The sequence below is a fragment of the Canis lupus genome, chromosome 37 (assembly GCF_003254725.2).
Source record: "Canis lupus dingo isolate Sandy chromosome 37, ASM325472v2, whole genome shotgun sequence".
NCBI classification, from domain to species: domain Eukaryota; kingdom Metazoa; phylum Chordata; class Mammalia; order Carnivora; family Canidae; genus Canis; species Canis lupus.
The window spans coordinates 10,958,756-10,986,515 of NC_064279.1; the positions used below are offsets into that span (position 1 = coordinate 10,958,756).

Genomic DNA, 27,760 nt, shown 5'->3' on the forward strand with positions numbered 1-27,760 from the left:
ATAAATACAAAAACATATGCATGAAGCATTAATTTCTAATCATCTTTATTTTGTTATATTCAACTATTCAAGTAAGCAAAATTTTCCTTTTAGGGTAAAGGTCTGTTCTAAAAACATTCCTGCCAAACACACTTTCTTACTTTTGCCAATCACACTTTCATTGGATAACCCATGAGTGGGAGTGTTGGAGAACTTTTGCATGTTACAAAGAAATGTGCTTGCTTGCTTATCTTTCCTGTCAAGTGTTTTAGTTATCTTCTTATTTTCTGTTCATTTTAATTAGATTACTGCAATCTACTCTGGATGGATATTCAGTCACTACATGATTTTAACTATTAAATATTAAAACATTTCTGTACTAATTTATAAAAAGTTGCTGCCTCAAGATGTTCAAATGCCCATCTTACATTCATTGCTTTGGTTACCTGATTCCCTTAGAAATCTACCATTTTCTTTGATCCCAGTCAAGCATAGTAGGGGTCCTCCCAAAATTCTGACCCAAATTTGGTTGTTCCATGTTTATGGATGTTCTAGTGTTAAATATTTTGATTATCTCCTTTGGGTTTACTGTTATGTCATATATGTCTTCATAATGATATCACCTAATGTCTCTTTGAATCAGAAAAATTTCTTCACTAGGTAGATTTATAGGGTAGATGAAATGCTTATAAACATATATTAATATAATAAATGGTTAGTAATATTATAATCATGTAAAATAAGTATTATCCAGGATTTTAAGGTGACCTATATTTTGCTTTGTTTGATTTCCAATTAATATTGTAATACATAGGTTTTTTTTATCTCAATAACCATAGAACATCATGATGTAATTTACATTTTTTGAGGAAAGTCTTGATAGTTATTACTTTATGTGAGTTCATATTCTCTCACTGAATATTTGAAAATCTAAACAGTATGTATACAATAAAAACTTACCTACAGTATTAGGACAATTTCCATTTCCATTCTTGGGGCTAATGGAACAAAAGGTACTCTGAAATAAAAACAGAGAAAGTGAATAGAAAAGTAATTAAATATCAATATGATTTTTAAATAGCATTATTGATAGCTATAAGTAACAAAATGAGACCCAATGTTATCAGTTGGCCTTGTATTAAGGAATTCATTTACAATTTAATCAGTGAAACTAGAGGTAGTAAGATAACTTGCATAGCTGAAACATTGTATTAGTAGGTTGTTGAGGTAGGAAATGGCAAGCATTTTTTAAAAAGTGGCATTATTTTGTATATCACTGACCTCTTCTTGTCACTCCAAACCATAGGAAACAAAAATGGTAACTTAAAAAGATAAAAATAAGATTAATACCAAAGACAGAATACAGCAAAAAAGGGAGAAGTGACATTAAGGAAAATGGTGGAGTAGGGTGCTCAGAGAATTGTTCTCTTCACTGAAACAAATATAAACCGTCAAAGACTGAGATCGACTATTTCAAACTCCAGAATCTAATACAAAACTTAGATCATCCAGGGGACTGGTCAATAAAGGAAAGGACAACTAAATTTTGATGTTTAAGAAAATCTGTTGGCCAAAGATACAGGTGTAGTGAAATGACAGGACATCTGCACCCCACTGTTCATAGTAGCAATGTCCACAAAAGGGTCAAAACAGTGGAAGGAGCCACAATGTCCTTCAACAGATGCATGGATAAAGAAGACATGGATATATATATGGAATATTAATATTAATATATATGGAACATATATATGGAATATTACTCAGAAAGGATGAATACCATTTACATCAATGTGGATAGAACTGGAGGGTATTATGCTGAGTGAAATAAGTCAGTTGGAGAAAGACAATTATCATATGGTTTCACTCATATGTGGAATATAAGAAATTGTGAAAGGGACCATAGGGAAAGAAGGGAAACTGAGCAGGGAAAAATCGAGAGGAAGACCAACCATGAGAGACTCCTAATTCTGGGAAACAAACGAATGGTTGAAGAAGGGGAGGTGGGGTGGGAGAAGGTAACTGGATAAAGGGCATTAAGGAGGGCAACATGATAAGGTGAGCACTGACTGTAATTCTATATGTTGGCAAATTGAATTTAAATAAAATATTTTTTAAAAAAGAAAATCTGTTGGGTCATTAGCTGGCCACTGAGATAATGGAACAGTCCAATGACTAGCCACAAATGACAAGGAATATAGTCTTCACTTAAAAAAAAAAAAAAAAAGGCTTGGATAGGTCCCTAAAGAAACAAATGACTGCTGCCCTCAAAATCAATAGCAGTAACCCCTGGAGAATGAAGAAAATCTAATTACCGGAATTGCATTATAATATTCAAAATTCCCAATTTTCAGCAAAAAATTATAAGCCATATGAAAGAAATATAGAAATATACCCATTCATAGGGGAAAATTAATTGATATAAATAACTTTAGAAAAAACTCAGATGCTGGACTTACTAGACCAAGATTTTTAAACAATTTTCTTAAATGTGCTCAAAGAGCTCAAGAGAACCATAGACAAAGATAAAGGAAATCAAGAAAATGATGTATGAACAAAATGAGAATATAAATAGACAGAAAATATAAAAAAGGTATCTGAGTATCTGAAAGAACTTTGGCACCTTCAGATGTACCAATATACATTTTACAGAAATCACAGGAGAAGAAAAAGTGTTGGAAAGAATTTTTGAAGAAATAATGGCCGAACACTTCCCAAATATGACAAAAGGCATAAATCTACACATCCAAATATGGATGGAGCTTAACATGCTCCAAGGAGGATAAACTTGAAAGAGATACATGCCAAGACATAATATAAATCAAACTACTAAAAGAAAAAGTAAAAACTTAAAAGGAGCAAGAAAGAAGAAACTCATCACATACAAAAATTCTTCAATAAGATTAAGAGTCAATTTCTCATCAGAAGCTATGTAGGTAAGTAGACAGTAGAATGGCACATTTAAACAGCTGAAAGAAAAACTGTCAACTAGAATTCTATATAACAAGCAAATTATCCTTTAAAAATTAATAAGAATTAAAGCATTTTTGGGTTAACAAAAGGTGGGGGTGTTTGCCACTAATATTTCTGCTTTACAAGAAGAAATGCTAAGAAAGTCCTTCAGGCTGGAAACAAAGGACACTAGACAACAACTCAAGCCCATATTAACAAAGAATTCTGGGAAAGGTAATTACATAGGTAAACACAAAAGCCAGTATTATTGTACTTCTGGTTTGTTACTCTTTTTATTTCCTACATGCTTTTAAAAAATATTTTATTTTTTATTGGACTATAATTGACATATAACATGGTAATACTTTTAGATGCAATTAATATATATATATGATATGCAGATATGTATATACACCAGAATGATTACCATAAGTTAACATCCATCACCACACAGTTATAATTTTTCTGTGATGACTATTTTTATGTCAACAACTTAGCAACTTTCAAATATGCAATAGAGTATTATTAGGTATACTAACCATGCTGTACACTATAGCCCTAGGACCTACTTATAACTGGAAGTTTGTGTCTTGACCACTTTTACCAATTTTGCCATCCCCTACCTGCCACCTCTGGCAAATACCAATTTGTTCTATGTATCTGTGATTCTTGTTTGTTTCTTCATTTGTAGATTCTACATATATCAGATAATAAAGTATTTCTTTCTCTGATTTATTTCACTTGGCATAACACCCTCAAGGTCTGTCCATGTTGTTGCAAATGGCAAAGTTCTTTCTGTTCTATGGCCAAATAATATTCCATTGTATATATATACACAAGTTGTTTATCCAATCATCTGTCAATGGAAAATTCTGTTGTTTCATGTCTTGGCTATTGTAAATAATGCTGCAATGAACATGAGGGCGCAGTTATCTTTTCCAGATAGTGATTTTGTTTTCTTTGGATAAATACCAGAAGTGGAATTGCTGGACTATATGTTAGTTTTAAATTTTTTGAGGAACCTCCATGGTCTTTTCCATAGTGGCTACATCAATTTCTCTCTCTTCCTCTTCCTCCTACTACCCTTTCCTCCCTCCCTTTCTCTTTCTCCTTATTCTTTTGTAATCTCTACCCCCAACGTGGGGCTCAAATTCACAACCCCAAGATCCAGAGTAACATGCTCTTCTGACTGAGCCAGCCAGGTGCATTCTACTTATTTATTATTATTTTCTGTGATAACAACACTTAAGATATACCCTCCTAGCAAATTTTTAAGTAAACAATACAGTATTATCAACTACTGGCATTGTGTTGTACAATACATTTCCAGAACTCATTTATCTTGTATAACCTAAACTTTGTACCCTTTGATGAATACCTGTTTTTCTCCTCCAAACCCTGGCAGCCACTATTTCATTCTGTTTCTATGAGTTTGAATATTTTAGATTCAGCATATGTTATCATACAATATTTGTTCTCTGTGTCTTGCTTACTTCACCTAGCATAAAGTACTCCAGGTTCATATTGTTGCAAAAAAGAATTTTCTTCTTCCTCATATTAATATTCCATTGTATGTATATACCAAATTTCCTTTATCCTTCAGTAGACACTCAGGTTGCCTCCATGTCTTGACTATTGTAAATAATGCTGTAATTAACATGGGAATACAGATATCCTGGTTTCAATTCCTTTGGATATACACCCAGAAGTGGGATTCCTGGATCATATGTTAATTCTATTTTTAGTTTTTTGAGGAACCTCCATACATTTTTCTAATGTGACTATACAAATTTGCATTTTCATTAACAATGTATAAGAGTTCCCTTTTCTCCATAGCCTTACCAGTATTTATCATATTTTCTTTAGTTGGTTTTAGATAAATGCCAGCATAGCAGGTATGAGGTAAGATCTCATAGTGGTTTTGATTTGTAGTTCCTTGATGATTAACGATGTTAAACACCTTTTCATTTACTGGCTGGTCATTTGTATGTCTTCCTTCTAGAAATGCCTAATCAGTTCCTCTGCTCATTTCAAAAATCAAGTTATTTGGGTTTCTATGCTATTGAGTCATAGGAGTTTCTTATATATTTTAGATATTAACACTTTATCAGATATGGCTTATAAATATGTTCTCACATTCCATAGTTTACTTTTTCATTTTGTTGGTTGTTAGCTACAGTAATCAAGCCAGTATAGTACTGGCATAAAAAAACAGACATATAGAATAGACAGCCCAGAAATAAATCCACACATATATGGTCACCTGATCTTTGAAAAGGGTGCCAAGTATGGGGACACGATAATCGCTTCAATTAATTGTGTTGGGAAAACTGGATATCCACAAGAATGAAATTGGACCTTTGTTTCAGAGCATACACATACAAAAAAACAACTCAAAATGGATTGAACACTAAACCTTAAGACTTGAAACCATAAAACTCCTAGATATTAACAAAAATTCTCAATGTTGCTTTTTTAGTGTTTTTTTTTTTTTTTTTTTTTGGATATGAAACCAAAAGCACAGCCAGCAAAAGCAAAAATAGACAAGTGGGATTATATCAAAGTAAAATTCCCTATATCCTTTAATTACATATTCTCTAATGTTTGGAAGCAGTATTCATTATATGTCCACCATATCAAGTTATTATGTCATTTTTACATCCTCACTAAAGTTTTTGCTTGCTAGCTCTATTAACACAAATATTAATCTTAAAAAGAACAGATTAAATTATCTCATTTTAATTGTGAATTTGTCAATTTCTATTTGAAATTGTTATTTTTAGTTGTGTATATTTTGAAATTATATCAATGGTTATGTCTACTTAGTGAATTTTTCTTGCTTTAAGTAATTATGTAGGAACTCTCTATTCTCCAAATAATTGTATTTGTTTTAAAAATGAGTATTAATTTTTTTTTAATTTTATTTATTATTTATGATAGTCACACACACAGAGAGAGAGAGGCAGAGACATAGGCACAGGGAGAAGCAGGCTCCATGCACCGGGAGCCCGACGTGGGATTCGATCCCGGGTCTCCAGGATCACGCCCTGGGCCAAAGGCAGGCCAAAGGCCGCTGCGCCACCCAGGGATCCCGAGTATTAATTTTTTATCAATAGTGATATATCAGCTTTCCTTTGGTTATTTGTTCATTTTTTTTCTCTTTAGTTTCACCCTTTCTGTACCCTTAAGTTTTACATGTGTCTGTTGTCTTCAGTGCAGTCTCAAAATATTTTAAAAGGTGGCTTTCACTTACAAATTTATTGTAACTCACGTTTTGTTTTTCCTATTAAAATGCTTTTTTCCCCTGAGATCCTTTTGTATTCCTTTCCTGTATTGTATGAGATTGGATGGGTTTTTATATTTTTTCCCTTTCTACCAGTTTTGAAGGAATATATATTTTTTTAAATAATTTTTTCCTTCAATTTTATCACATATTTTTTATTTTTTTGAATGGTCATTTAAGTAAGTGTAGAATTCTAGGTTTAGTGTTTTCTCAGTATTTACTATTCCTTTGTCCTCTACTTTTGCTTTTCACAGTTTAGGTTCTCTGGGAGGGAAACTGTGATGGAAATGTATGTTTAGGACATGCATTAGAGGGTACTATTGGGACCAACATCTGAGGACGGGAGGGTAAAGAAGAGATAGATGTTGACCTGCAATGTAGTCCCAATCATGGCCTCAGCAGACCTTGTAGGGAGTCCTGAAGTTGAGATGGCTCTAAAGAGTTTTTCTAATTTGGGGCAAAGGGGTTGAACACTTTACTTCTGGATTGATCTATCGTTGGATGCTGGCTGTCTCTATAAGAAGAATGACTTGAACAAGCTCAAAGCAAAGGGCCCAGAAGTATACTCTACTTCTAATAGAAAAAAACCTGAAAAGTTAATTGGAAAAGAGCATGAATACAAGAAAGGGTAATGTGTTTGGGTCAATCATTCATTCTACCAAAGTCTATCTTCTTGGCCATAATTATTCATTTTGTACCATAACTCATAATTCATACCTTTCTCAAATATAAAATATGCTTACTACCATTCAAGCTCTCCTAAAGCTTCATTCAACCACAGCATTGGGCTTAAAATACAAGTCTAGATACAACTCCCTTGAATTACTCTTATGAACCACAAGCAAATTATCAGTCTCTCTTAATCATACATTAGTGGGAGAGAGATAGAATAATGAAAATAAATATTCCTATTTGAAAAAAAAAAGAAAGACAAAGAGGAGGAGCATGGGAAGATGGCAGAGGAGGAGGATGCTAAGCTCACCTCATCCCATGGATACATCTAGATAACATTAATTTCAGTGAAACTAATCCAGAACACCCCCAAAGTGGCCAAATATATTCTCACAGTTAATCACAGAGAAGAGGCCTCATTAAAAAGGGTAGATGGCACAGACATGGGCTGGGATCTACATACCCAGAGAGACTAGCCACAAAAAGGGGAGGAGGACACCACAAGCACAGAGAAGAGAGGAATAGATCCCACACTAGGTACCCCAGGCAAGGGGAACTAGCACTTGAAAGATGAGTCCTTATAACATTTTGCTTTGAAAATCAGAGGGCCTTAACTTCACAACTTTTTAAAAGGTTGTCACTTTTCTATTCGTATAGTTCCAGTCATTCTTTTCTTACATCTCAGGTTGAATTCATAGATGTTCAAGATGATTTGATAATTATCTAGCTAAATTAAGGGGACAAGATGAAACAAGGATCCCCTACTCTTCTTCCATCTTGCCTTCTCCCTTTTCACCAGTGAGGATGATTTTAGCTGTTGGCTTGATATATTTTGACCTCTATTATGTTGAAGTAAATTTCTTCCATACCCAATTTCTTATTTTATCATGAAAGAATGCTATATTTTGTCAAGTGTTTTTCTTCATCTATTGAGATCATAAAATTTTATCTTTAACTCTGTTAAAGTGGTATATCAAATTTACTGATTTGCATATATTGAACCATCTGTGCATCTCAAGGATAAATCCCACATGATCATGATATGTGATCCCTTTAATATGCTATTGGATTCAGCTGGCTAAGATTTTGTTGAGAATATTTGCATCTATAATCATCAGGGATATCAGTCTATAGCTTCCTTTTCTTGTAGTGTCTTTATGTGGCTTTGGTACCAGAGTTATGTTGATCTTGTAAGATGAGTTTGGGAGTTTCTTCCAATTTAATTTTTTGGAAGACTTTGAGAAGGATTTTTATTCACTCTTCTTTAAGTGTTTGGTTGAACTTATCAGTAAAACCATCTGGTCCTGGACTTTTCTTTGTTGGGAGGGTTTATTAATCTTCTTTCACATTTGTCTATTCAGATTTGCCATTTATTCATGATTCAGTTTAAGTTATATGTTTCTAGGAATTAGTTTATTTCTCCTAGGTAATCCAATTTGTTGGTATATAATTGTTCACAAGAGTTTCTTATTAATCTATGTATTTCTGTGATATCAATTGTAACATCTCTTTCAATTCCAATTTTGAGTCATCTTTCCTTTTTTCTTAGTGGTTCTACCTAAAGATTTTTTTACTTTTTTTAAAAAAAGATTTTATTTATTTATTCATGAAACACAGAGAAGCAGAGACATAGGCAGAGGGAGAAGTGGGATCCTTGCAGGGAGCTCGATGCAGGACTCAATCTCCAGACCCAGGATCACACCTTGAGCCGAAGGCAGACGCTCAACTGCTGAGCCACCCAGGAGTCCTAGATTTCTTGTTATCTCTTTAAAAACCTGCTCTTAGTTCCATTTAATTTTTCTGGTTTCTACTTATTTTTTTCTCTGATCTTTCTTATGTCCTTCTTTCTGCTAACTTTGGCCTTAGTTTGTTGTTTTTCTAGTTCCTTGAGGCATAAAGTTAGGTGCTTTATTTGCAATTTCTATTTTTTTCTTAATATAGGCATTTATCACATGTTTAATTGGATCAAACTGTGGATCTCTTTTTTAGCATATGTTTATTTCCTCTCTTGCATCCAGATTTTCCTGTTTCTTTTTCTTCTTCTCTTTCTTCATCTCCTACTCCTCCTTCTCCTGCTTCTTCTCTTTGGTAAGACTATTTCTCATCTAATTCTAGAATACCAGTCTAAATTGGATATCAAAAGTAAAGACATGGGCACCTAGGTGGCTCAGTTCGTTAAGTGTCTGACTTCTGCTCAGGTCATGATCTCAGGTCCTGGGATTAAGCCCTGCATCAGGCTCTCTGCTCAGCAGTGAGTGTAACCCTTTGCAGTCAATTAGTAAGCACACACGAAAGCTGGCTTGATTCTACAGGACTGGGAAAAAGCACAGAAACTTGAGCATTCAATTCTGCCCTCAGGGAAGCCAATGGAAGGCTGTCAGCACCCATCCTGGCTTTACAAAATCAAGAGAATGCATACAATCTTAAGAATTTGCCCCTCAAAAAAAATTGCCCCTCCCCATCCCTCACCACCCAAGAAGGAACAAATGTTGAGCAGACTATCCACTGAAAAGGTCTAAGAAAGCCTGAGAATCCCTGCCAAGGCTGACAGAAGCTATTACTCTCCCTAAGCCAGGCAGTAAAAACTGGAGGAGGTGATTGCTTCTGCACAGAAAATGAAGCATTCAACAAAACTAAAAGACAATCTACAGAAATGAAGAATATATTTGTAAATGACATATCCAATACAGGGTTAGTATCCAAAATATATAAAGAGTTTATAAAACTAAACATCCCAAAAACAAATAATCTAATTAAAAATGAGAAGACATGAGACATTTCTCCAAAGAAGACACATGATTGGTGAACAGATGCATGAAAAGATGCCCAACATCACTCATCACCAGGGAAATGCAAATCAAAACCACAATGAGATATCACCTTACACCTGTGAGACTAGTTACATTAAAAACCACAAGAAACAAGTGTTGGCAAGGATGTGGAGAAAAAGGAACCTTCTGCATTGCTGGATATGTAAACTGATGCAGTCACTGTGGAAGACAGTATGGAGGTTCCTCAAAAAATTAAAAATAGAACTACTCTGTAATCCAGTAATTGCCCTACTGGATATTTTCCCAAAGAATATGAAATCATTAATTCAAAGAGATATTTGTAGCTTATATTTATTGCAGCATTATTTATAATAACCAAATAATGAAAATAGCCTAAGTGTCCATCAATAGATGAATCATTAAAGATGTGAGATATATATAAAATGGAATATTATTCAGCCATAAAAAATAATGAAATCTTGCCATTTGCCACAACGTGGATGGATCTGAAATGTATAATGCTAAATGAAATCAGAGAAAAATAAATATATGATTTTACTCATGTGGAATTTAAGAATTAAAACAAATGAACAAAGGGAAAAAGAGAGACAAACCAAAAAAGAGACTCTTAACTATAGAGAACAAACAGATGGTTACCAAAAGGGAGGTAGGTGGGTGGATGGGTAAAACAGATGAAGGTAATTAAGAGTACACTTATCTTGATGAGCATGGAGTCATATGTAGAATTATTTTAAAGATTTATTTATTTATTCATGACAGACACAGAAAGAGAGAGAGGCAGAGACACAGGCAGAGAGAGAGAGGGAGAATCAGGCTCCATGCAGGGAGCCTGACGTGGGACTCAACCCCTGGTCTCCAGGATCACACCTTGGGCTGAAGTTGGCACCAAACCGCTGGGCCACCAGGGCTGCCAAAATTTTTTAATCATATTGTACACCTGAAACTAATATAACACTGTATGTTAATTATACTGGAATTAAAATAAAATTCAAATTTAAAAAAATTAAGTGTAATAAGGAATCCACTTGGTCTTGAGAAAGAACAAACAAAAGAAAAAAGAAAGAATGAACGAAAGAAAAAAGGAAGAAAGAAGGAAGGAGTAGCACATGAGATGAGCACTGGGTATTATACTATATGTTGGCAAATTGAATTTACATTAAAAAATTCAAAAATAAAATTTAAAAAAGAAAGAAGTTATCCAGAAGACAAAAAAGAAAACGAATGAAGAAAGTGAAGAAAGCCTATGTGAATTATGGAGTACCATCAAGTCAAACAATTTACATATCACTGGAGTCCCATAAGAACAGAGAGAGAAAAAGGCAGAAAGTATATTTAAAGAAATGAATGAAAAATTTCCAAATTTGGGGAGAATTTTGGACATATATGAAGTTCATAGGTCTTCAGAGAAATTCAACCCAAAGAGATTTTTCTAAGACACACTGTAATAAAACTTCCATTATCAAAGACAAAGAGGGTATTTTAAAACAGCAAGAGAAAAACAATTCCTCACATACAAGGGACCCCCTATAAGGTTATCAAAGAGACCCTGCCAGCCAGCAGAGCACTACATTCAAGTGCTGAAAGAAAAAAGCCTGCCAACTAATAATATTTTACTCAGCAAAACTGTCCTTTGAAATGAAATAGACTTTCCCAGAGAAACAGAAGGGAATTTATCACCATTAAACCTGCTTTTCAAAAAATGCTGAAAGTAGTTCTTCAAAATGAAATAAAAGGATGCTACTAACAAAAACATATGAAAATATAAACCATACTGGTAATAGTTATACAGTCAAAATCAGAATAGTCTAACATTGTAATATGATTGTATATTATCACTTAACTCTAGTATAAAGGTTAAAGGACAAACTACTAAAAATAACTATTTAATAATTTGCTAATGGATTCACAATATTAAAAGAGGTAAATTGTGACAAAAGAATGAAACAGGACCACTTCCTTACACTATACACAAAATAAATTCAAAATGGATTAAAGACCTAAATGTGAGACATGACACACACACACACACACACACACACACACACACACACACACAAATCCTAGAGAGCACAGGCAGTGATTTCTTTGACATTAGCCACAGCAACTTCTTTCTAGATATGTCTCCAGAGGCAAGGGAAACAAATGCAAAAATACACTACTGGGACTACATCAAAATAAAAAGTTTCAGTGCAGTGAAGGAAACAATCAACAAAACTAAAAGGCAGCCTACAGAATAGGAAAAGATATTTGGCAATGATGTATTTGATAAAGGGCTAGTATCCAAAATACATACATAACTTATAAAACTCAATGCCCAAAAAAACTAATAATCCAATTTATAAATGGGCAGAAGACATCAATAGATATTTCTCCAAAGAAGACATACAGATGGCTGACAGACACATGAAAAGATGCTCAACATCACTCATCACCAGGGAAATACAAATTAAAACTACAATGAGGTACCACCTCACACCTCTTAGAATGACTAAAATCCACAACACATGAAACAACATGTGTTACCAAATATGCAGAGAAAAAGGAACACTTGTGCACTTTTGGTGGGAATACAAACTGATGCAACCACTGTGGAAAACCGTAGAGAGGCTCCTCAGAAAGTTAAAAATAGAACTACCCTATGATCTAGCAATCGCACTACTGAGTATTTACACAAAGAATACAAAAGGATACATGCACCCTGATGTCTACAGCAGCATTGTCTACAGTAGCCAAATTATGGAAGCTGACTGATGAATGGATAAACAAGATGTGGTGTGTATATATGGGTGTGTACACACACACACACACACACACACACACACAGTGGAATATTACTCAGGCATAAAGAAGAGTAAAATCTTGCAACTTACAAGATGTGGTGTGGATCTTACAAGGTCCATGATGTGGATGTAGCTGAAGTCATCTGACTGGACTGAAAGTAATACCATAACCTGGAAAAGTATCAACCAATTACCACCAAAGATGTCCCAAAGTCCGATGCTAGGAGCAGGTGGGATACTTGTAATATAAGCTCTCCTATCACAAGACAAATGGGTCAACATTTGGCAGGAATCAAGTTGGGCATGCAGTGGCAGCCTCTAAACTTCACCAAAGTTGACTACTTTGGGCCCAGCTATGAAGGTGGGCAGTATGATAAATCCAGGCAATAATTGTGGCAATCTGCGGAGTAGAGGCTAAATCAGCAGCTTGATTCCAGCTAGTCTCACTAAGAACATGCCTTTATTGATCACATCTACAGAAGTGACCCAGACGGTTATTTTCATAGTAGCAATTTGGTTCTATAGTTTGCAGCCCCAAAGAGAAGTGTCTTTAATCCAGCAGTCTGTGGTTTTCCAAATGACAAACCAGGCAGCTAAGCCATTGACAATAGCCCAAAAGTAAGTAAAAATATAACAAGGCTCTTAAGAGTAGTACTGGCCAGAGTTCTGCCCAACAAAGTCAGGTAACCATATCCATTATTGCTTCTGCATACCTGGCCCTTAAACAGCCACAGTAACTCACTGACACCATCAGGTTTCGGCTTAGCTGAACCATCAGTGAACTTTGCCTAGGCATTTAGGGCCACCTCTGTGAATCCGGGGCTCCACTGAGCCATTGACTTTGTTTCAGGTGCCAAAATAGGGGATAAGTTTAGGGCCAAAACCAGTGGCTGATACTTATCATGCAAAACCAAAAAGATGCTAGGACCAAGTCAGATGTACCTCTTAACATACTACTACCATTTGGCCAGCAAAATCTACTGGTTTAGACCCCACTCAAAGCATGTTCAATGCCTAAATGAGGTATATACAGTCTCTCATACCCAGTTAAAAAAAAATATGCTGAGCATCCTTTGGGTGACAGGTGGTTGAAGAGACTGCCCTTTTTCTTTGACTGCCAAAGGAACTGAGTGCTGTGAATCTGTCCAGAGTCCCAAGAGAATCTACTTGGCAAGCAGACTCTTGGATTTTTCAGGGTTTATCAGCTACCCCTGATGGTCAACCAGAGCCAATGAGATGGAGGCTTTTGACTTGCTAACCAACAGAACATCTTTAGAAATCAGAGGGTGGAGGCACTCACATAAATCCTGATCCGCCACCCACCTGTGGCAAATGACAATAACTTCTGTACCTGTGGCAATAACCCTGAATGGAAGACTGTCTTCTGACAAATTATGAGTATTTACAGTATAAGCATGCAACACATTAATTTCATTTCATAAGGTTAGTAATGAGAACTATAACAGTATATTCAATCAGCAGTGAGGGCCCTACCCATAAGGTCACTCTTAAGTTTTTCCCCACTGGAACTTTTGCCCAAACCCAGTCAGTTGATTTCAGGTATCTTTTCTCCTCCTATAACACAAACTCCCCTGCATGCTAGTGGCTACACCAACTAAAATCAGGAGATTGTTATTTCCAAAGTAGGAACACTGGAAAAACAAGAGTGTGAGGAAGGCTAGCCTGTGAGGGACATCTAGAGCAATTAGAAGCTTTTGGTTTTCTGGTGTTTTTTTTTTTTTTTTTTTTTTTTTTTTTTAGTAGGCTCCATGCCCAGTATGGAGCCCAAAGTGAGGCTTGAACTCATGACCCTGAGATCAAGACCTGAGCTGAGATCAAGAGTCAGATACTTATCTGACTGAGCCACGCAGGTGCTCCTAGAAGGCAAGACTTCTGCTTTATTTTGGCACTTTACCTTATCTCAGGGTTGGTACCCCCTCTTCCCTCATACACTGCCTTGCTTTCAGAGTGTGCCTGGGCTCAGTAGCTCAGACACACTCACTGGTAGAAAGTAGCAGGCTAGTAGGTACCCTGGCTAAGTGTGAAAGTCATATGCAAACTGGCTTCACCCTTTGTCAGTGGTATGGCAAGGGTGGTACTGGCAGCGTACAAGACAGCATACCGAGTGCCATCAGTCTTGTGTAGTGGATACAGTTATAATCGCAATACCTGAAACAGCAGGGATATAGAGGAAACAATTGGATTCAGAGTGATAACTCTAAGTCTCCAACTTCATTAGCAAATTCACTGGCCATATAGGGATGTGGTATTGAGATAATGCAGCTTTCCCTGCTCCTTTAAGTCCTCAATGAAGGCTGTGATTTCCCCTTTCCTTCTAGGATTCTAGTGTGTTTCTGTTAGACCATCTGAAAGAGCACAAGGAGACAATTTACAATCTGAGTAGCAGTACATGTCCCACCAGCACTTCTCTACCTGTAGCTCTGTGGAATGGAGACAGATAAGTAGGAATATAATAGTTCCTACTACATATTCAGATGTGGAAAACAACAGTACACTGAACTGCCCTAAAAAGACTCATCCAAAAGGTTATATTAGTTCCTTCCCCATTGTGAACCCTGCCCAAATCCTGCAAGTTGAATCCAACTAAGTTTTCCTTCCATAGGTAGAGACTTGTACATTCATAACCAACAAAGCCAGAAATGGTTGGGTCCTTACCCTCCCTGAAATTCCCCCAGAAAACTTCGATGGCAGTATAGAACCTTATATCCCCTTTTAGGGACAGGGAGATCATGGCTCCATCTTTAATCATGTTTCTCTTTAAAGCCTTTGGGATGAGGTTAAGAGGGAAAGGAAGTGTCATGGGGTTCATTCAGAAGAAGGCAACTCCAGGCCATCTAACAAGACCTCACGTTTATTTTCAGTTTTGAGTGGTGTAGCAGCAATTCATAGTTCAATCAAATGAACTTCTAATGTTGCTGGTTTACCCAACACTCTATATCAGGCAACAAGGTCTTCATAGCTGACACCTTTATTTCACCTTTGGGAATTATTTGACTTGAGAGCTGTAGTCACATTCCTTCTGTATAGGTCCATGAGGTTTGTTGTGTTGTCAGGTAACTTAAACTTGGCTTGCACAGTAGTGACCTACTTAGAGGAGTCCACTTCAATCCAGGGCATCTGCTGTCCCGTTACTATGATGACATCTCATAAATTCTTCCTGGCTTCAACATCAGGGTTAAAGGAGTTTTCCAAGGCACCAGAGCTGACTTCAAGAATTTATATTTCTTTGGGTCCATTTTTTTGGGTCAGTGGATAACTCTCATCAGCTCTGTGTACACAATCAGGGCAATAAATGCCTCCAAACTAGTCACTACCTATTATGGTTTCCACCAGGGTTTTTCTGTCTCAGGATAATCTCCCCAAGAGGGCCAAACTGCCTTTTAGTAGCCAGAACTCATGATAAAAAAAAAAAAAAAACTCAGATCTCTTACTATTGTTTTGGAATGTATGTAAGATTATCACCATATACTGCAGCAGTACTTAGCCATGAGATGGCCCAGTCATTGCCGTCCTTCCTTTATAGGTATCACACAGCCGGCATCTTCATCTCCCAAGAAAACCAGACAAAGTTCTAATGATTTAGTTGGTTTCTATCCATAACAGTTATAAATTTCCATCCTCTCATCTCAGTATAGGTAGGCACCACCGTAACTGTTGTCAAAGAGCAGAATCTTCTGCTTACTCAGGACTGATCTTAGTAATAATTGTTAACATAGGACAGACATTGAGGGGGATCATCAGATTGGCAAGGAAGTCTCCCTATCTGGAGGATAATTAGCAACAACCAGGGCACTGTTCACGCAGCTGTTTCTAAGCCTACTTCCTAACTCTTAACTTATAACCATCTCTCCAATAGTCTAGAATAAAGGACTGTTTATTACCTGATCAATCATACTATTCGGTCATCACTTTCCACCAGTGATGCTTACTTTAAATGCAACTGATCAGACCACAAGGTCCCAGCAGTCCTTCATCTTTCAGAAAGCCATGTTTGTCAATAACCCATCTTGTCACCAAGCTGTCAAGAATGTACCCTGCTTGTAAGCTAACTAGTTAGCCTGCCACAGTTTCATGAAGGCTGATAGAAGAAATGAACTTCCTGGGTCATAAACTAAAGTTTATTACTCACAGCAACCACAATAGCCAGAATATAAGCATTTTTACACAGTTCCTCAAGCCCGGATTCCCAAGATAATACAAAGTGGGTAAAATAACAAGATTACATGCAATTAATAGGTGGAGTCATGGAGCTCGGGCCACTCAGCAGAAGCTATAGATATGAAGGAAAATTCATTGCCAGAACCACAGCACCAAAGTAGGTACAAAATATCATCATGAGACTAATAATGTCTACCTGTGGAATCTCTGAATATATTATAAGTCATGCGCCTCATTGCATGTAATTAATAAAAACCACTTAGTCATAGGAAATGCAAATTATTTTAGTACTTTTAAGGCTAATAAACCACCTAGCTCTGGCATACCAAATATCAGGCATAAGGCAGAGAGATTAATTCCACACTCCAAAAAATATATAATAAGGGCTTGATTATGTTTAAGTCCTTGAGTTTAAGCTTCTAGTACCTACAGAAAACTAGGATTAAGGAAGACAGGGAATTGTATAAAGAAAAGATTGGTGATTGCCAGAGGGAAGAGAGGAGTTGAGGAAGGAGAGATTGGGGAAAGGGATCAAAAGGTGCAAACTTCCAGTTATAAAACAAGTAAATCATGGGATGTAATGTACATCATGGTGACTATAGTTAATATTGTATTGCCTATTTGAATGTTCTAAGAAAATAGGTAGAGCTTAAAAGTTCTCATTACAAGAAAAAAAATCTTAAGTATGTATGGTGACAGATGGTAACTGGACTTATTGTTGTGCATATAAATCAGAATGTATATACACATCAAATCATTATGTTGTATACCCAAAACATGTTAATGTCAATTATACTTCAATTAAAAATATATTCAGGGATTCCAAAGCAGTATTTTTAACTAACCAATTCAATAAGTATATATTAAGTGTCTGTATGGACTCACTATTCTTTTTTTTCTTTTAGAGAAAAATATATAGCTTTATTCTTTTTAATTTTTATTTAAATTTGATTTGCCAACAATAGTATAGCACCCAGTGCTCATCCCATCAAGTGCCCTCCTTAGTGCCCATCACCCAGTCACACCATCCTCCCCCACCCCACGTCTTCGGCAACCCTGTTTGTTTCCCAGAGTTAGGAGTCTCTCATGGTTTGTCTTCCTAATTATTTTACATAGAGCCTGCTTCTCCCTCTGCCTGTGTCTCTGCCTCTCTCTGTGTCTCTCATGCATAAAATAAAATCTTAAAAAAAAAAAAAAAAAAAACAGCAACCTATCCAGCCCAAAATGATGAATCATTATTGGAAATCCCATTCCCTTTTACCAAATATTAGTTTTCCCACTCTTCTTTGAAGCTAGAAGTATTCATGTGACATAATTCTAGTCAATGAGACACAAAATCTACTGGGGGTTGATTGGGTAAACTTTTGTTTCCTTGTAGAAATAAAAAGGGGCAAGTGCAAAAGAATTTAATTGTTCAACCCCTACATTCTTTGTCCTGCCTTGATCTATATATGATGCCTATGATTGAAGCAAACATCCTGTGATCATAAAGTGACAAGCATGAGCATGAAAAAGAGGAAAGATAAAAAGTGTCCTTGAAGACACTGTTAAGCCATTGAACCAATGACAGAAATCCCAGTCTCATGACTTCATTGATTGGGTTCCAATGGCCTTGCCAGGAAAATGCGGTTTCAAGGTCAAGATCACAAAGGTGTGACTGTAAGATCTCTTGTTCGGACTTCAAAAAGATTTAAGGTAGTGTTTCACTGACTCATTCAGCTAAACAAAAAATATTCTAAGTATCTTAGGATGGCTTGTTAGATTATCTTTGCTGGATAGGAGACCCTCTAAGATTCTTATGGATATTGTACTACAGCACTTTGGCTTTCAATCAAAGGTAAATAGTGGCCTGTCTTAAAGATATTCAAGACTGCAACAGTTGGCTGTTTGAATATCCATAACTGTATATACAAAAAGCCTACAAAATCTTTAAGAATCATAGCATCTGGGACAGGAATAGAGACAACTTAAATGGAAAGAGGTTTTTGAACTCTCAATTTTCTACGGAGAATACATAGGCCTCAAAGCTACTCAATTACAAATATAAGCTCTTTTTCGTGGAAAAAAAAAAGATAAAGCCAAGCCCCAAGGGCAGAGGCAAGAACTTCAAAATTACTACGGCCCATTCACTGACTGTTGTATGCTTCACTTTCCCCTTCTTCCACCTTTGGAAGATAAGTGCCTATCTGTTTTCCTGTTCCTTACTCACCATGTATATAGGACACAGGTAATTTGTCTTTTCAATTCACAGATCTTAAGATTGAGAAGAGCCATATTCAAGAAGCCTCATCTACCTGGATCTGATTTAGATGCTGAAAATCTATACTTCAAGCCTAAGCCTGATGCAGTAATAGCATTAGCCAAGGATCTTAGAAGGGGAGTAAGTATAGTCTGCATGTAGGAGGCACATGAATTATTTGGGGGGTAGAGATAGTTAATCTATGGTGGTTAATCTATGGACCTTGCATTAGTTCCAAGCCTAAGTCTTAAGAGGACTCGAAGCTTCTGGTTTTGTATATTGGAAGCCCCAAGCTGCAACATAAGAAATTGAGCTGCCCTGCTAGAGGCAGCATGGAGAAAGAAAGAGATAATCCCTAAGGTTACATAACAGTGGTGGTGGGGAGTGGGAAGAGATACATCAAACTAGATATTCAAGCATCTCAACCAAACCCAGATTTACAGCTGTCCCCATCAAAGTGTAAAACATGTAAGTGTACCTCATGAGTGTTCCAGCCCAATTGAGCTCCTAAATGATTATGAGCCTACCCAACATTAAGTGGAACAAAACAACTTCCCAGCTGAGCACAATCTTATAGAGAATCTTCTAAAGATAAGAAAATGATTATTTTAGGCCACTAAGCTTTGGAGTGATTTGTTATACAATAATAAGTAACTCACTTATCAAATGAAAACTGAATATTTTGGAAGTCAGACTCGATAGAGAAATTAAAAGGCAAACTACAAACTATGAAAAAGTATGTGTCATGAACATACCACTGGTTAATATCCTTATAATGAAAAAGAGCTCACTGTGAAACCTCAACCTAATCATCAAGTACTCAACAGAAAACAATGGACAAAGGACATGATCTGTTTACTCACAGCAGGGACAATCAAAACAGCTAATAAGTATGAAAAAGTTCTAATCATTATTTAAAAGATCATTAATATTCAAATACTATTGGTGAGAAGGTAGAGTGGTAAGATCTTTCTAGAGAGCAAATCTGCCAAAGGCCATCTCTAGAAATACATGAGGGCATAATCACAGATCCAAAGAAACAGCTACAGAAAGGATGTTAATTTCAAATCGAATATCCAACAATATAGAAAATGTTTAAGGAAAGTATTAAGTATCTATATTTGAGGGTATTCTACATCTTTCAGGTTTTTAAGAAAATTCAGGTAACATGCTTATAATGTCAAGTTTTAAAAAGCACAATATAAAATTATTTTTATATATACATATATACACCCATATTATTTTGATCCAAGTTTTTAAAAATAAATGAAAAATATGCTTATATATAAATACCAAGGCTGAAAGGAAATAAAATTGTTAAAAGTGGCAGTAGGATTATAACTACTTTTGTTGTCTGTGCATCTATTTTCTAAATTTTCTATAACTATTATTTTCACATTCAGTAAAAACAAGAATGTTATTCTTTATAAGTTACACTGGTTAATCTACTGATCAAGGTACTTAAGAATAGTTCCCCAACTGGAGATATTTAATAAAATTATCTTTTGGAATTTGGGAGAGAATTTAGAAATGACCTGATATGATCTACCATTCAACAGATGAGAAAATAGATCTAGAGATTTAGGTGCCCAAACTTGTTGAAGTATTCAGAGGCAGAACCTTACTTAGAATTCAGATTGTTTATCCACTGGCCAGTACACATGTTTACACTCCTTTAGGAGCTACCTATAATAGTGATTCAAATAAGAACTAAAGATCTAAGTATTTTGGAGGATGAAAGGCTGAGGTGCAATACCTAATTTTCCCTAAGAAAAGACAACTCTGGGCAGACGAGTGTCTTTTATGGTCAATTACTCTAGTGGGGAAGAACTAAAGATCTAAGTAGAATAACTGTCATTTTGAGAAAGGCTTTAACCCTTTAAACTGATATTCAAATCATTCTCATTTTAAACTATACAATTATTTATAATAATAATATACCATTTCCTATAATAGCAATAATATACCATTTCCTATAATAGCTTTATGAATAATTTCCACTGAAATAACTTCTCAAGATTTTTAAGTTTCCTATAAATTTACAGCTTGTTATTGTTGTTACACTTTCAGCTGAATTTTATGCCCACCCATGAGACTATTTTGTACTACAGGTATTTCACATCACTCTGCTTTTCCTTCAAGAGTTTTTTCTCCTCACTTGACGAATATAAGTAGGGTAGGAATGTTTAATATACTTAGACATACTTCCACTTGGAGACTTTTGAATGTATTTTCAATTTATTTTATTTTTTTTTAATGAATTATTTTCTCTAGTCACACTTCTAATACAAGAGCAGCTACCTTTAATTCAAGGTGTTCCTCTGGATCTTGGCTTTGAGACCTACCTTTTGATTCTGAACCTGGGGAAACTAAGCTTGTGCTCTTCCTCCTAGCTAAGCTTAGATTGTTGCTTTGCCAACAATATTCTGTTGGAGATGAATCTAAGTTCCTCCTCTTTATTTTACCTGGATATATAAAGCTAGTTTTCATCTTTACCTCTGATGGAGATGAGTCTGTTTTTAAAAGGCTTGGATATCTATCTTTCAATTTTACTTCTGGTGGAGGGAACATATTTTTCATTTTTCCCTCTGGTGGAGCTTTTGATTGGTATTCCTCTAAAGGTAATGTTTTGTTCTCCTCCGTTATTGTCAGGACTGGAACAACAGGCAATGGAGTTTGCTTTGTTGACTCATCTGTTTGCTTTGTTGACTCATCTGTTTGCTTTGTTGATTCATCACTTTCAGGAGCAATAGCAACAGCATCTGAATTATCTTGATTTGACTCGTTCAAAGGTGGGAGAATCAAGTCTTTCTTATCATCATTATCTGGCAACTAGAAAATAGATCAATAAAGCAAGCTACCAATTAATCATTACTGACTAGAAAATATTTAAAACTAATAAAACTTAAAATCATGTGTACCCTTTTATCAGTTTTCATAAGAACTTACCTTCAATATTTGTCAATTATTGCATTCTTTATTAAAAGAGTTAAACTCCACTTGCCTGAAACTAAGGACTATAGAATATTATTTCATTAAAATGATCACACTGCTTTACAAAGCAGTGGTTCTCATGTATTCAGATTTTATAAACTAGCAATTTCTCAAAAAAAATTGAAGAGTCTAACATTTTGATATTATTATGCTACACCAATATATCATAAATAAAGAAAACTTTAAGGGCACCTAGGTGGCTCAGTCAGTTGAGTGCCTGACTCTTGATTTCAATTTGGGTCACAATCTCAGGATCGTGGGATTGAACCTCATGTCAGGCTGTGTGCTCAGCTGGGAGTCTGCTTGAAACATTCTCCCTCTCTCTGCCCCTCCCCCCACCACAAACTTGCACCTGTGCTCGATCTCTAAAATAAAGAAATCTTAAAAAAAAAAAAAAAGGGAAATTTTAACAGCAAAAGAGCACAAAGAAAATATCATAAAATCAAACAATATTATATGAACTCTATTTTTTGCTTCTATTTAAATATAGATTATAAACCCACAGAGAAAGTAAAGAATATAGTTTAGTCTGTGGCATCCATTTCTAAGATCATTGTGCAAAATTTTATGCTTTTATTTTTACTTGTTGCCCCCTTCCACTTTGTCAACATCTTTTGTCCCCATCTTTGTATGTATTTTTAAATATTACCATTTTATGCTGTAATTTCCCCTTTAATAGTGTAATATAACTTAAGTAAATAATGTAATTGTATAGATACGGCCACAACAGAAATAACCATAAAAACCTGAATAACTTCTTGGGTGCTTTTTTCCCCATCTATACATATTTCTTTATTTATAAATGTTTCATCCCTTTATAAAATAGTGACAATTAGAAGTTCTCTTCCAAGTTCCCTTACCTCACTTGGAACAGTTTCAGCTTCCTCTTTTATAAAAGGTACATCTGTTAATAAATTAATAGAAGTATTTTATCATATAACATTATAAAACAATAAATATATTTATATATATGCACACTAACAAAATACTATTTTAATTTTTCTCACCAAGAACAAAGCAATTTAAATCAAAGCAGCTATTCAAACATAAATACTATTTAGTAAAAACAAGCTGAGAAATCTCTGGGAAGTGGAATGATAAATTAAAAATCATGAAGATAAAATGAAAACATGAATTAAGTAAGATTTCAGATAAAAACAGATATACAGTGTCTTTTGCTACAAGTCAAGAGGAAATAAAATAAATCCCAGATGGTCAGTGATAGGGTTGGGATTGGAAAGAGAATGGAATAAAGGTGCATGTGACCAGAGAAAGTAGGACCATTTGAAAGAAAGCTGGCTGAAGCACTTCCAAAATTTTCCTAGAGACATAAAGAATATATATTTAGCAAGTAGAAAAGGAAAACCTAAAAGGAAGAGAGACGGAATAAAAAATTGAGATACAAAAGAATGTGTTAAGTCTAGTATAAAACAAAACTTATTTTGGTCACTGTTAGTTGTGTGGCTGTGGTCAGCTTAGCTCATTTTTTGAGCTTTGGTTTTGTCATATGTAAAATAGGATAATAATGGCTTATCTTACAGGTAGGATACAAGTCTATGTACAATGTGAGCAGCAGTATGGTTAAATGCTGAAGCTCTTGGGTCAAACAGACTAGGTTCAAATACAAACCCTACCAGTTAATGGCTGTGTGACTTCTGAGTGGTTAATCTGTCTGATTTCAGCTTTCTCATCTGTAAAATGTAGATAAATAATAATAACACCCTCAATTGACTGCTGTGAGGATTGATTTATATAATCTAGGTAAAGGCCTGCAACACAGTGATCAGTAAATGTTGGGGGAAGCTGTAAGAAGTATAGGAATACCAGAAAAAAAAGAAGTCACTAGACTTGAAATAAACTATTTGGATAAGAAAAATAAAGTTGGCAACCTACAGTGAGTGAGGGGGGTTAGCCTCGACTCTCCAACTTTGATACTGAAGTGGAAACTATGATTCTCCTATACCTGAAAATTGAACACTTCAAGGTAAAGAGTAGGCTAAAGACACATAGCTCTGCTGGGCTGGTTGATCCTCAGACGTTAGGAAATGAACATATCAGAGGCTGAGGTAGCCAGGAGGTAGTAGTAGGGAAATAGAGAAGTAACTTGTAGCCCAAGTCTTATAACAATAAATCCTTATTCCACACCTGCAGAATCCAAGATCTTGCAGATAAAGTATTATGCATCTATTTTAACTTTCTTTTTTTTTATTTTAACTTAACTTTCAATGAATTTTCTAACAGAAATTTTAAAAAGACTACCAAACAAAAAAAAACAACAAAACAAAACAAAACAAAAACAAAAACAAAAAAAAGACTACCAAACAATATCTTCTATTACTTTACTGATATGTGATAAGTTCTCAAATTTAATGCTAATTGAATTTCCCGTTCCCTTCTGTTTGCCTTCCTTTCTCATACACAGACACACACTTCTACTAAAAAGAGACCAATACCTCTACATCTACTGTTTAAGAAAAATATCTTTTTCATAGATCATAATTAAGATTTAACTTTTTTTTTTTTTGTCCTTAAACGAGTAAAGGAGTATTAAAACAACAACAACAACACTCTTGGGCACCTGGGTGTGTCAGCTGGTTTTGGCTCAGGTCATGGTCTCAGGGTCATGAGATCAAGTCCCACGTCAGGCTCCACACTCAGTGTGGAGTCTGCTTGAGACTCTGTCTCTCTCTGCCCCTCCCCCTGCTCACACACTGTATCTCTCTAAAATAAATAAATAAAAATCTTTTTTTTAAAAAAAAAACCTCTTAATTGGGTCTCAGTCTTTTCTTTGGAGTGTTACAAAATAAACGCTATATACTAAAACTATAATGAGATACATATTTCCAACAAAAAATGAAATCCACTTAAAGCAAATTACTAATTTTCGTTTTGTGATACAACTACCCTCTTTTAAATTATCTTAATAATAATAAATACAAATGTTAATTTCTCAACCTGATGTTACACCATTTTCAGGCTTCTTTTCAAATAGGCTTGCAAGTAACTCACTGGTATCACTTCCCTAGAAATAAGAAGAAAAAAAAAAGAAAGATTTTGGAGAAATGTTTAGAGAGCTATTTTGCCTTTATAACTTCTTCTATTACCTTCTGTAAAATTTACAGAAGAATGTGGTTTCATGAGAAAAACGGTCCAAATAGCACTATTTTAAAGAGAAGTATACCCTGGCTAAGAGTTAATGTTCCAGGGAGAAGCTTTCCAAAAATTGATAGGGTATTTGAGTAACAAGTGTGTAAGAGAAAAAGATTGTAAGTTAATAATATCATAACTTCAAGGGATAAAAGAAGATATCCCCAGAAAATAAATTACTTTTTTATTGGAAAACATTATGGCCTATAAGCTGCAAAGTGATGTGGATCTTTAAATATATTCCAAGAGAAATTATAAGGTAGGGTGATCTCTGACTCATAAAATACTGATCTTTTAATAAGAAAAAAAGTCCATAGTTCCTTTAATTAAGGGCTCCCCAAATTTTCCGTAAAATATTAATTCTGTGTAAGTGCTAATTAATTTATCCTAAAGAAGTACCACTATGTCAAAATACAAGTCATGAAAAACATTAATATATCAGTGTGTTATGACTATCACTTCAAGGCTGTGACCTTAGTCAATGCTTTACTAATTCACTGAAATTTCTGTGAATCTCTATTGCTGGGCCAAAATGTATAGGTCAGACTGTATTCCTAAATATTATATTATCTAATAAAGATCTAGTATTCAAGATTTAGAGCACTCTTATAACTCAACAATGAAAATACAAATAACGCAATTTAAAAGTCAACAAAGGATTTAAATAAACATTTATCTAAAGAATATATACAAATGGCCAGTAAACACATGAAAATATGTTCACATCATTGGTTATCAGGGAAATGCAAATCAAAACCACAATGAGATACCACTTCAAACCCACTAGGATAGCTATAATTGAAACAAACAAAAAAAGCAAAATAACAAGTGTTGGAGAAGATATGGAACCTTCATACATTGCTAGTTGGATGTAAAATTGTGTAGCCACTATGGAAAACAGTTTGATAGTTCCTGAAAACGTTAAAAAAGGAACTACTATTTGATCCAACAATTCTACTTCTAGGTATATACCCAGAAGAATTAGAAACATATGCTCACAGAAGAATATGCACACGAATATTCACAGCAGCATTATTCATGATAGCTAAAAAGTTCAGACAACTCAAATGTTCACCAACTGATAAGCAGAATGTGGTAAATACGCATTTAGTGGAATATTATTTGGCAGTAAAAAGAAACAAAGGATTGATACATGCTACAATGGGAATGAACCCTGAAAACTATGCCAAGTGAAAGAATCAAAGAATTATATATTATGATTCCATTCAAATGAAATGTTTAGAATAAGCAAATCTATGGTAACAGAAAGTAGAGTAGTTAATTGTCTAGGGTCAGGGGGGCCTGGGAGGTTTGGTTAAGGGGTGTGGAGTTTCCTTCGTGAGTAATGAGAATATCTGAAAATTGATCATAGCAATGGACATACAACTCTGAATATACTAAAGGCCACTGAATTGTATGCTTTAAGTAGTTGATATTTTAACCAAGTTGTTAAAAAATGAAATCTTATGAATTAATAGTCAATATTTATGGAATATCACGTTAGCAAAACAGAAAAGTACATGAACGATGAAAGACATTCTATATATCAAGATGAAGCTGTATCTCATCACTTTTAATTATCATAATCTTTTTAAATAAAAGCATTAGAAATTACATATGGAGAATGTTAATTACCTTACGTTCTTTATGGGCAAATTTTGGGGTAAGAAGCCCTTCTAAATAGCTAGCTTTTTCCATCCATGTATTCAGATTTCTGTATTCTTTTTTCATTTTTTCCAGCCTAAAGAAAGAAATCAGTTCTACACTTAAAAAGTGACAGATATGGTATGATTCACAAAAGAATACATTCATTATGATCCACTTATAAAATATTCTAAAAGAGGCAAAACAGCAATATACTGTTTAAGGATACCGTCAAAGAAAGGAAAAGGGATGATTACAACAAAAGTCAGGGCAACAGTTACCTAAGGATAGATTGGGGAGAGGATGGAATCTCATAAGGGCACACAAAACACATTTGTGATATTGGTGTTCTATTCCTTTAAGTTTTTATTTAAATTCCAGTTAACATACAGTGTCATACTAGTTTCAGGTGTACGACTTAGTGATTCAACACTCCCATACAATACCCGATGCTCATCACAAGTGTACTCCTTAATCTCCATCACCTATTTAATCCATCCCTCCCACCCAGCTCCCCACTGCCAACCATCAGTCTGTTCTTTATACTTAAGAAACTGTTTTTTGGTTTCTTTTTTTCCATGATCATTTGTTTTGTCTCTTAAATTCCACATAGGAGTGAAATAATATGGCATTTGTCTTTCTCTGACTTGTTTTGCTTACCATAATACTCTCTACCTTCATCTATGTTGTTGCAAGTGGCAAGAATCCTTTATTTTTTATAGCTCAGTAAAAATTCTTTTTTTTTTTTAGCTCAGTAAAATTTCATTGTGTATATATACATATATATATATATATACACAGTCAATGGATATTTGGGTTCTTTCCATAATTTGGCTACTGTTAATAATGCTGCTATAAATATTGGGGTGCATGTACCCCTCTGAATTAGCAGTTTTTTAATCTCTGGGTAAGTATCTAGTAGCGCAATTGCTGGATCATAGGGTAGTCCTACTTTTAACTTTTTGAGGAAACTTCATGCTGTTTTCCAAAATGGCTGTACTAGTTTGCATTCCCACCAACAGTATAAGAAAGTTCCCCTTTATTCCACATCCTTGCCAACACTTGTTTCTTGTGTTAATTTTAGCCATTCTGACAGATGTGA

At 35.0% G+C, this 27,760-nt stretch overlaps 1 protein-coding gene and 1 long non-coding RNA gene across 18 annotated transcripts in view; one reads left to right on the top strand and one right to left on the bottom strand.

Moving 5' to 3' along the window:
- LOC112656352 (uncharacterized) overlaps nt 1-21,652 on the top strand; it is a 41,670-nt gene extending 20,018 nt beyond the window's left edge. Inside the window, exons 2-3 of the long non-coding RNA XR_003134285.3 lie at nt 16,713-16,791; nt 18,886-21,652. This is a non-coding gene — a long non-coding RNA (uncharacterized LOC112656352). The remainder of the gene's footprint in view (nt 1-16,712; nt 16,792-18,885) is intronic.
- The window catches only part of C2CD6 (C2 calcium dependent domain containing 6), a 127,210-nt gene that overhangs the window by 59,425 nt on the left and 40,025 nt on the right, over nt 1-27,760 (bottom strand). For 16 of the 17 annotated variants that reach the window (XR_004812403.2, XR_003134281.3, XR_003134280.3 and 13 more), the window contains 6 exons: nt 26,650-26,755; nt 24,823-24,889; nt 23,502-23,558; nt 22,728-22,771; nt 21,370-21,705; nt 940-997 (listed from right to left, as the gene is read on the bottom strand). Coding sequence is in view for 14 of the 17 variants with exons in the window: in XM_025441610.3 (XP_025297395.3) it covers nt 940-997; nt 21,370-21,705; nt 22,728-22,771; nt 23,502-23,558; nt 24,823-24,889; nt 26,650-26,755 (668 nt within the window). In the remaining 3 variants the exon portion in view is untranslated. The remainder of the gene's footprint in view (nt 1-939; nt 998-21,369; nt 21,706-22,727; nt 22,772-23,501; nt 23,559-24,822; nt 24,890-26,649; nt 26,756-27,760) is intronic. The other variant, XM_025441608.3, reaches the window with a different exon arrangement.